The sequence below is a fragment of the Ostrinia nubilalis genome, chromosome 17 (genome assembly GCF_963855985.1).
Source record: "Ostrinia nubilalis chromosome 17, ilOstNubi1.1, whole genome shotgun sequence".
In the NCBI taxonomy this organism is placed as follows: domain Eukaryota; kingdom Metazoa; phylum Arthropoda; class Insecta; order Lepidoptera; family Crambidae; genus Ostrinia; species Ostrinia nubilalis.
In genome coordinates this window covers 869,812-879,919 of record NC_087104.1, presented here as the reverse complement: position 1 = coordinate 879,919, position 10,108 = coordinate 869,812, and the positions used below count along the sequence as shown (strand labels likewise).

The 10,108-nt window shown below is 48.1% G+C and overlaps 2 protein-coding genes across 4 annotated transcripts; both read left to right on the top strand.

Moving 5' to 3' along the window:
* The first annotated feature begins 416 nt into the window (after nt 1-416).
* On the top strand, nt 417-2,549 carry LOC135080181 (uncharacterized). The gene is made up of 4 exons (XM_063974863.1): nt 417-645; nt 971-1,121; nt 1,830-2,013; nt 2,410-2,549. The coding sequence occupies exons 1-4, from the start codon at nt 464-466 to the stop codon at nt 2,547-2,549; spliced, it is 657 nt and encodes a 218-aa protein (XP_063830933.1). The 5' UTR covers nt 417-463.
* Nucleotides 2,550-4,281: 1,732 nt separating this feature from the next.
* Nucleotides 4,282-9,333, top strand: LOC135079617 (uncharacterized). Of its 3 annotated transcripts, none has more exons than XR_010258837.1 (4): nt 4,282-4,330; nt 7,710-7,852; nt 8,668-9,115; nt 9,213-9,333. XR_010258837.1 is itself a non-coding variant. In XM_063974245.1 (3 exons), exons 1-3 carry the CDS (start codon nt 5,783-5,785, stop codon nt 8,875-8,877), a joined length of 399 nt encoding a protein of 132 aa, XP_063830315.1. In that variant the 5' UTR covers nt 5,692-5,782; the 3' UTR covers nt 8,878-9,333. The 3 variants fall into 3 exon arrangements, 1 of the variants encoding a protein (XP_063830315.1); XR_010258836.1 differs by lacking the exon at nt 4,282-4,330 and adding an exon at nt 5,692-5,828; XM_063974245.1 differs by lacking the exon at nt 4,282-4,330 and adding an exon at nt 5,692-5,828 and having other exon boundaries at nt 8,668-9,333.
* The last annotated feature ends 775 nt before the right edge of the window (nt 9,334-10,108 follow it).

Below are 10,108 nucleotides of genomic sequence, written 5' to 3'. Positions count from 1 at the left end.
TAAAGCCTGGTCCGTGAGCACGTAGAATCCCGTCCAATGACCCCAAGCTACCCATCCTTATCGCTCGCGCGTAATTATATTGCTGTCGCGACTGTGCGACGCGCGCCCGCAGTGAATGTGCGAGCGCGACAGCAACATAATTACGTGCGAGCGACAAGGATGGGCAGCTTGGGGTCATTGGACGGGATTCTACGTGCTCACGGACCAGGCTTTAGTGCTGCTGGTGATAGCTCGCTGGCAGCGCGCGGCCGCGCCGGTGCTGGCGATCCTGGTGCTGGGCTCAGCGCTCACCGCCGGCCTCGTGTCCTACTTCTATGACGTCACGCCCATCGTCACAGGGCAGGATCCTGAGTGAGTCCCTAACTAAGAAGTCCCTTATACCTACTGCTGGTGATAGCTCGCTGGCTGCTGGCGATGCTGGTGCTGGGCTCAGCGCTCTCCGCCGGCCTCGTGTCCTACTTCTATGACGTCACGCCCATCGACACGGGGCAGGATCCTGAGTGAGTCCCTAACTAAGAAGTCCCTTATACTGCTGGTGATAGCTCGCTGGCTGCTGGCGATGCTGGTGCTGGGCTCAGCGCTCTCCGCCGGCCTCGTGTCCTACTTCTATGACGTCACGCCCATCGTCACGGGGCAGGCGCCCGAGTGAGTCCCTAACTAAGAAGTCCCTTACTGGTGCTACTGGTGATAGCTCGCTGGCGGTGCCCCGGTGCTGGTTGTGCCTTATAAAGGGTTAAAAAAACTTACGTCGAATTTTGACAGTAGATTGTAGTCTTTTTCATCGTCTTCTATGGTTTTTTATTAATTTTATCAGCCAAACAATCTTAACTTCCGATGAACCCAGAACCTCCAAACAAAAGCGCGTTTCATCATTTTAATTATTATTGTATTTATCCTGTACCTACCTACTGTTATAAATGTTGTGTCAATAACTTAATTTCTACTTCTAATATCTTTCCCCATGTTTCAGGTCTCTGCGCACCTGGTTCGCCGGGTCCAAAACCCTGATGCTGCTGTACCTACCAAGCTGGATGAACCTGGTGGGCTACGCGGCCGGCATGGCCACGGCCTTCGTCTACCACTACACGCAGGTCGAAGGCTACAAGCTCAACCAGAACAAGGTTTGTGAAAGAATCACTTGTGGCCAAACTTCAAGAATGGAGATGGTGCTGCCACTTTCATTGTTATCTGAAGTTAAGGGTGCGAGTTATTGCTCGATGAAAAAAAGAATTTCGGGTGTAAATGGAGACTTAGATGGATCTAAGTAGACTGACGTGTTTCTGAATTCATCATCATCATCATCATCATATCAGAAGACAGGACGTCCACTGCTGAACATAGGCCTCCCCCAATGACTTCCACTGTTTCTGAATTAAATGTTTCTTCTTCCGTAAATGTTTCTGAATTAACCACCAGCAAATATAGTAAAGGATTTAAGATGGAATTAGCCATGAAAATATTTTATGTTACTTCCGGATGCTGCGTTTTCCGGTACGCACCCACAAGGCGGACTGACGACATCATAAAGGTAGCAGGAAGTCGCTGGACGCAGGCCGCTACCAACCAGGCAACATGAAAAGCATTGGGGGAGGCCTATGTTAAGCAGTGGACGTCCTATGGCTGAGATGATGATGATGATGATGATGACTTCTGGATGTGGAAATTGGCCAGTCCAGAAGACTGGAAAGACTGACGTGTTAAGAAATAGAAACGCTGTCAGTATAGTATTCCTCTGGCAGTCTATCTGTGCCAGTAAAAATTCAGAGACATCTAGTTGAGAGGTATCAAAAACCCTGTCAGAAAATGTTAGTTGTATTTTTACTTTGCAGTGGTTCAACCTGTCATTCCACGCGGCCATTACCCTGGGCTCGTGCGTGGTGTTCGCGGGAGTAGTATTCCTTCGCGACGCGCCGCCGCCGCGCTGGGCCGCCGCGCTCTACGCTGCCCTTGATAGGACCCTGGTGGCGATGGCCTTCAACGTCTTCCTGCTGGGCTGCATCAGCAAGTGCAAGTGTGAGTATATACCAGTATACCTAACATTCTTCCTCTCTAGAAGATCCAGCAGTTGACCGCGTGCAAGTGTGAACAAACACATACCTATATTGTTCCTTAGTAGCTGGGCTGCTGCGCTCTACTCTGCATTTGATAAGATGCTGTCTTGGTAACCGCTGTCTTCCTACTGGGCTGCATCAGCATCGTGAGACAGGTAAAAACGTGGGTGGAAGGAGCTGGGCCGCCGCGTCTACGCTGCCCTTGATAGGACTCTAGTAGCAGCAGCCTTCAACGTCTTCCTGCTGGGCTGCATTAGCAAGTGCAAGTGTGAGTGTGCCTACATTGCAGAGAGTTATATTAGTTCTATAGGAAGCGACACAGAAAGTCGAGCAAGAAACTGTCCTGCCTCCTCCCTAGCTGTGTCTCATTGCTACAATAGACAGATAGCTATCATTCCACGCGGCTATTACGCTAGGTTCGTGTTCGCGGGAGCAGTATTCCTTCGCGACGGCGACGGGCCACCACCGCGCTCTACGCTGCCCTTGATAGGACTCTAGTTGCAGCAGCATTTAACGTCTTCCTGCTGGGCGGCATCAGCAAGAGCAAGTGTGAGTGTGCCTACATTACTTCTCCTTTATCCGCAGATAGATATAGGAAGCGACACAGAAAGCCGAGCAAGAAACTGTCCTGCTGGGATGCTTCAGCAAGTGCAAAAGTGTGTCTTTTTTTCCTCCGTAGATGGGTACCTGGAGAGCCCCCGCGCTCTTCACTACTCTTGATAGGACTGGTAGCTGGGGCCTTCAACGTCTTCCTGCTAGGTTGCTTCAGCATTGTGCAAGTATGAGTTTGTCTTCATTCCTAGAACAGACGGACTTTGCTCCTTCATAACTGAGCCACTGCGCTCTGCGCTGCCCTTGATAGGACCCTGGTGGCGATGGCCTTCAACGTCTTCCTGCTGGGCTGCATCAGCAAGTGCAAGTGTGAGTGTGCTACATTGATCCTCCTTAGGTATCTCGAGATAGATAATATAGAAAGCGACACAGAAAGCCGAGCAAGAAACTGTCCTGCTGGGATGCTTTAGCAAGTGCAAAAGTGTGTCTTTCTTTCCTCCATAGATAGGTACCTGGAGAGCCCCCGCGCTCTTCATTACTCTTGATAGGACTCTGGTAGCTGAGGCTTTCAACATCTTCCTGCTAGGTTGCTTCAGCATTGTGCAAGTGTGAGTATGTCTTCATTCCTAGAAGAGACGGACTTTGCACCTTCATAACTGAGCCACTGCGCTCTACGCTGCCCTTGATAGGACGCTGGTAGCAGCAGCCTTCAACGTCTTCCTGCTGGGCTGCATCAGCAAGTGCAAGTGTGAGTGTCCTACATTGCTTCTCCTCAGGTATCCCTAGATATAGGAAGCTACACAGAAAGCCGAGCAAGAATCTGTCCTGCTGGGATGCTCCAGCAAGGGCAAAAGTGTAAGTGTCTTTCCTCCATAGATAAGTAGCTGGAGAGCCCCTGGTAGCCGGGTCCTTCAACGTCTTCATGCTAGGTTGCTTCAGCATTGTGCAAATATGAGTGTCTCTTCATTCCTAGAAGAGACGGACTAGGACCCTGGTGGCGATGGCCTTCAACGTCTTCCTGCTGGGCTGCATCAGCAAGTGCAAGTGTGAGTATATACCAGTATACCTACATTCTTCCTCTCTAGAAGATCCAGCAGTTGACCGCGTGCAAGTGTGAACAAACACATACCTATGTATATTGCTCCTTAGTAGCTGGGCCGCTGCGCTCTACTCTGCATTTGATAAGACGCTGGCTTGGTAACCGCTGCCTTTAACGTCTTCCTACTGGGCTGCATCAGCATCGTGAGACAGGTAAAAACGTGGGTGGAAGGAGCTGGGCCGCCGCGTCTACGCTGCCCTTGATAGGACGCTAGTGGCAGCAGCCTTCAACGTCTTCCTGCTGGGCTGCATCAGCAAGTGCAAGTGTGAGTGTGCCTACATTGCTTCTCCTTAGGTATCCCGAGATAGATATAGGAAGCGACACAGAAAGCCGAGAAAGAAACTGTCCTGGGGATGCTTCAGCAAGTGCAAAAGTGTAAGTGTCTTTCCTCCATAGATTGGTAGCTGGAGAGCCTACGCCCACTACACTACTCTGGTAGCCGGAGCCTTCAACGTCTTCCTGCTAGGTTGCTTCAGCATTGTGCAAGTATGAGTGTGTCTTCATTCATAGAATAGACGGACTTTGCTCCTTCATAACTGAGCCACTGCGCTCTACGCTGCCCTTGATAGGACGCTGGTGGCGATGGCCTTCAACGTCTTCCTGCTGGGCTGCATCAGCAAGTGCAAGTGTGAGTGTGCTACATTCCTTCTCCTCAGGTATCCGTAGATAATAGGAAGCTACACAGAAAGCTGAGCAAGAACCTATCCTGGGTATGCTTCAGCAAATGCAAGTCCAAGTGTCTTTCCTCCATAGATAGGTAGCTGGAGAGCCCACGCCCACTACACTACTCTGGTAGCCGGAGCCTTCAACGTCTTCTTGCTAGGTTGCTTCAGCATTGTGCAAGTATGAGTGTGTCTTCATTCCTAGAATAGACGGACTTTGCTCCTTCATAACTGAGCCACTGCGCTCTGCGCCCCCCTTAATAGGACACTGGTAGCAGCAGCCTTTAACGTCTTCCTGCTGGGCTGCATCAGCAAGTGCAAGTGTGAGTGTGCTACATTGCTTCTCCTCAGGTATCCCTAGATATAGGAAGCTGCACAGAAAGCCGAGAAAGAAACTGTCCTGGGGATGCTTCAGCAAGTGCAAAAGTGTATGTCTTTCCTCCATAGATTGGTAGCTGGAGAGCCCCCACGCTCTTCACTACTCTTGATAGGACTCTGGTAGCTGAAGCTTTCATCATCTTCCTGCTAGGTTGCTTCAGCATTGTGCAAGAATGAGTGTGTCTCAATTTCTAGAAGAGACGGACTTTGCTCCTTCATAACTGAGCCACTGCGCTCTGCGCCCCCCTTGATAGGACACTGGTAGCAGCAGCCTTTAACGTCTGGGCTGCATCAGCAAACGCAAGTGTGAGTATACTTAAACTTACATTCTTCCTCCCTAGTAGTGTCTCATTGCTCCTTAATAGACAGATAGCTGTCATTCCACGCGGCCATTACCCTGGGCTCGTGCGTGGTGTTCGCGGGAGCAGTATTCCTTCGTGACGCGCCGCCACCGCGCTGGGCCGCCGCGCTCTACGCTGCCCTTGATAGGACCCTGGTGGCGATGGCCTTCAACGTCTTCCTGCTGGGATGCATCAGCAAGTGCAAGTGTGAGTATATACCAGTATACCTACATTCTTCCTCTCTAGAATATCCAGCCGTTGACCGCGTGCAAGTGTGAACAAACACATACCTATATTATTCCTTAGTAGCTGGGTCGCTGCGCTCTACTCTGCATTTGATAAGACGCTGGCTTGGTAACCGCTGCCTTTAACGTCTTCCTACTGGGCTGCATCAGCATCGTGAGACAGGTAAAAACGTGGGTGGAAGGAGCTGGGCCGCCGCGTCTACGCTTCCCTTGATAGGACGCTAGTGGCAGCAGCCTTCAACGTCTTCCTGCTGGGCTGCATCAGCAAGTGCAAGTGTGAGTGTGCCGACATTGCTTCTCCTTAGGTATCCCGAGATAGATATAGGAAGCGAGACAGAAAGCCGAGCAAGAACCTGTCCTGCTGGGATGCTTCAGCAAGTGCAAAAGTGTGTCTTTCTTTCCTCCATAGATAGCTGGAGGAGCCCTTGCTGCCCTTGATAGAACGCTAGTGGCGATGTCCTTCAACGTCTTCCTGCTGGGCTGCATCAGCAAGTGCAAGTGTGAGTGTGCTACATTCCTGCTCCTCAGGTATCCCTAGATATAGGAAGCTACACAGAAAGCTGAGCAAGAAACTGTCCTGCTGGGATGCTCCAGCAAGGGCAAAAGTGTAAGTGTCTTTCCTCCATAGATAAGTAGCTGGAGAGCCCCTGGTAGCCGGGTCCTTCAACGTCTTCATGCTAGGTTGCTTCAGCATTGTGCAAATATGAGTGTCTCTTCATTCCTAGAAGAGACGGACTAGGACCCTGGTGGCGATGGCCTTCAACGTCAAGTTCAGCAAGTGCAAAATGTGTCTTTCTTTCCTCCATAGATAGGTACCTGGAGAGCCCCCACGCTCTCTTCTTGATAGGACTCTGGTAGCCGGAGCCTTCAACGTCTTCCTGCTAGGTTGCTTCAGCATTGTGCAAGAATGAGTGTGTCTTCATTCCTAGAAGAGACGGACTTTGCTCCTTCATAACTGAGCCACTGCGCTCTATGCTGCCCTTGATAGGACTCTAGTTGCAGCAGCCTTTAACGTCGTCCTGCTGGGCTGCATTAGCTAGTGCAAGTGTGAGTGTGCCTACATTGTTTGTCCTTAGGTATCCAATATAGATATAGGAAGCGATACAGAAAGTCGATAAAGAACCTGTCCTGGGGATGCATTAGCAAGTGCAAGTGTGAGTGTGTTTACATTGATCCTCCTTTCATAGATAGGAAGGCCGCCGCGCTCTACACTGCTCTTGATAAGACTCTAGTTGCAGCAGCGTTTAACGTCTTCCTGCTAGGATGCTTTAGCAAGTGCAAGTGTGAATGTGTCTTCAGTACTTTTTCTAAATAGATAGCTCAATGCGATATAGAGAGAGGAGCAAGAACCTGTCTATCACGAGGACCTGAAGAAAGAGGAAAGAGTCCGAGAACCGAAACTTGTTCGTATGCCGCGAGAATCATGGGCGAAAGGAGCTGTAGTTGGGCTTATGGTGGCCACCTTCAACGTCTTCTTGTTGGGATGTTACAGCCAGTATGACTGTGTCTGCATTGCTCCTCCCTAGTTGAGGCACCGCACTTGACAGGACGCTGGTGGCAGTAGCGTTTAACGTCTTCCTGCTGGGATGCTTCAGCAAGTGCAAGTGTGAGTATGAGTGTGTCCTATCTAGACAAATATAAAGTTGACTGCATCACAGAGGACCGAGAAAGGACCTCTCACGAGAGCAGTCTTAGAAAAACTTTTAAGGGCTAAGTTTAGCAAAGGGAAAAGAGCCTTGAGCAGCTCGTGTTCTCTTAATATTTAGTTCGTATGCTTCTGCTCCGCTACTTTAGCAAGTGCAAGTGTGGAGTCACCACATTGTTCTTCCCTAGATAAATAGGCTGGTGGCGAGAATCTTCCTACATAGAAGTTGCAGCAGTGTCTCTGTATTTTCATTGTATGCATATGAGCACAGAATAATAGAAGTCAGTGATCGGCACTGCGCCGAAGCTATAGGGCTGACTTCGGTAAAATGATGTGACGTGAGGTGCCAAACTTCGAAAATGGCGGAGGAAATACATGATTTAGCATGAATTAGCATGAATAATATTAACTACTTATTTACCTCTCAGTGTCTTGAGGCAACTTAAAAAGTACATTCTGAGTTTTTATTATTATTTAGGCAGTTAAATACTGCACAGTATTTAGTACACCATTTTCTTTATTTTCTTCCATCATACACAAGAATACGCATGCGTGAGTCAATGTTCGCTCGCATGTGAGGCCTTGTCGAATAGTATCCTGTAGGTGGGCCATCGTGCGTGTTTTGTTTTCGATGTAAAATCGCGGAGATGAACAAGCCTGATATGAGCTACAAGTTTAGGCTTCTCTTTTAAATTTAGCTGACTACCTACCTAATTAGATGTTCGAAACTTTCCAGCCGGGCTCAAGGACATGCTGGAGTGGCGCGGGTTCCACTTCCTAGGCCGCGTGTCGTACTGCGTGTTCCTGGTGCACTTCATCGTGCTGCGGCTGACCGTCGCCGGCTCCACGCAGCTCGTGCACACCTCCATCTCCGCAATGGTGAGACTATAGTTCCAAAATACTGAACTGTCCTATCCATGACATTTACAGTGGGGCGCCACCGTCAATACCGGATCGCTGGTTCCGATTTTTGCCATGTTGGAAACCATATAGTTGAACGATGGTAGCGCCCCCCTGTCATTGAGCTTGGTGGGACAGTTCAGCGTGGGTCATCTATACTAAACCTTTGTTTGTCACCTGTCATCCGGAATGGAGGGAGGTCGAAGCTTTACTTCGAACTCCTCCTATGTTCTTCCGATTAATTTCGTTGCGGGTCCAATAACAGTTTAACTTTCCCTCGGGACAAACATGACCTTCACTGGTTGGGTTTTTATTGGCGGTCAAGTTGTAAATAAATCCTGACTACACAGGATTTGCAGCAGTGGGAATAGTCCCGTTAATGGTGAGATTTGATTAGATCCTTTATTTCCATTTACCCCTTTCGAGCTTGCCACCGGATTGGTGGTTGGCACAAATAGGGTGTTTACCATTCCGGTGGTAAATGGCACCTATTTCTTTCCCTTCCCCTTCGTTATTTCTTATTATATCTTACGTCCTATCATAATGTTTGTTATATGTCGCAAAATGTGTCTGAGAGGACCCAGTTAGACCCATACGACGTACTAAAGTACTCGTTCTGACCTTCAGTTTTGGTCTTTATCAAATAAAGAGTTGCTATGTACTCTACCTACAAGAATTGATAACCCCAACTGTAACTGATGTTTCACAGGGGACTCTCCTGGTACCCAATTCTTTAACTTATTTATCATGGAGATCATCAGTAAATGCATAAACAAACAACTTCTTCCTTCCAGATAAACCTCCTTATATCAGTAACAGTGCTATCCTACCTGGTGGCCATCCCATACTGCCTGGTCATCGAGCTGCCAGCCCTCCAATTGTGGAAGGCAATCTTCGAGGAGGACCGGACTGAGAGGAGGCCACAGGAACCATCTAACCAGCCAGCACCAGCTATCAAGCCTCTGGACTTGGTCGCTAACATCAGAAGGAGGCAGGAGGTTTAATATTTAAGTACTGTAAATAGAACAGGTGTGACTTCAGGAGTCCTTGAGTTAGCCTGCGCCTGCTATCAAGGAAGGAGGAGACAGGAGGTTTAAAATTAAAATTTGTACTGTAAATAGAACAGGAGTGAGAGGAGGCTTCAGGACTCAGTGAACTAGCCCGCACCAGCTATCAAGCCCCTGGTCGCTAACATCAGGAAGAGGCAGGAGGTTTAAAGTTTAAGTACTGTAAATAGAACAGGTGTGACTTCAGGTGTCCTTGGGTTAGCCTGCGCCTGCTATCAAGGAAGGAGGAGACAGGAGGTTTAAAATTAAAATTTGTACTGTAAATAGAACAGGAGTGAGAGGAGGCTTCAGGACTCAGCGAACTAGCCCGCACCAGCTATCAAGCCCCTGGACTTGGTCGCTAACATCAGGAGGCGACAGGAGGTTTAAAGTTTTAAGTACTATAAACAGAACAGGAGTAACAGGAAGCTTCAGGATTCAACTATCAAGCCCTTGGACTAAGAAGCTCATATCAGGAGGCGATAGAAGGTTTAAAGATGAAGTTAGTGATGTAGGAATTGTAACTTTATGCTGAAGGACAGACGATCCTTCTTTTGTTGCCTTTGATTGGTTAGTTTGAACAAATTCTTAAGGTACAGTTACTCATGTTCAGCACGAAAGCATGCCACTTTTATTTAGCAATTGAAATATTGTTAATAATAACCATGCTCATTTCGAGTTGTTCGTCGAACACGCTTGTTTGAAGTAACCATTGGCTTGATTTTTAAGCAAGCATGTGTAACCCGTGCCGTATAAATGTACCTTTAAAGTTGTTTTTCGTTGATTATAGCCTTTTGATAATCATCATCATCATCATCATCATTTCAGCCATAGGACGTCCACTGCTGAACATAGGCCTCCCCTAATGCTTTCCACGTTGGTCGATTGGTAGCGGCCTGCGTCCAGCGCTTCCCTGATTGTTTGATTTTTGGCGTTAATGCGAGACAACATTTCGATATAATAAGTGGTCTAATTGCTTTAGCAGGTATTCTCATAAAGACCCTGATAATAGTTGTCGCGAATGTTAAAGATGTGATACTACGAGTTTTTATAAGGAAATTAGTTAATATTTTTGGCATCGAATAGCTCAATTAGAACAAATAAGAAACTTAAAATTCAGTGTTTGCATGGATCAAACAATAATTTAGATTAACTAGGCTAAGGTATAGCGACGAGATATTGCTCAAAG

Excerpts from the sequence above, each read along its gene's own strand:
- LOC135080181 (XM_063974863.1), top strand. The coding sequence starts at position 464 with ATGACGTCACGCCCATCGACACGGGGCAGGATCCTGAGTGAGTCCCTA. Across the intron at positions 1,122-1,829 it reads ACAAGCTCAACCAGAACAAG|TGGTTCAACCTGTCATTCCA; the intron begins GTTTGTGAAAGA and ends TTTACTTTGCAG. Across the intron at positions 2,014-2,409 it reads CTGCATCAGCAAGTGCAAGT|CTGTGTCTCATTGCTACAAT; the intron begins GTGAGTATATAC and ends CCTCCTCCCTAG.
- LOC135079617 (XM_063974245.1), top strand. The coding sequence starts at position 5,783 with ATGTCCTTCAACGTCTTCCTGCTGGGCTGCATCAGCAAGTGCAAGT. Across the intron at positions 5,829-7,709 it reads CTGCATCAGCAAGTGCAAGT|CCGGGCTCAAGGACATGCTG; the intron begins GTGAGTGTGCTA and ends GAAACTTTCCAG. Across the intron at positions 7,853-8,667 it reads ACACCTCCATCTCCGCAATG|ATAAACCTCCTTATATCAGT; the intron begins GTGAGACTATAG and ends TCTTCCTTCCAG.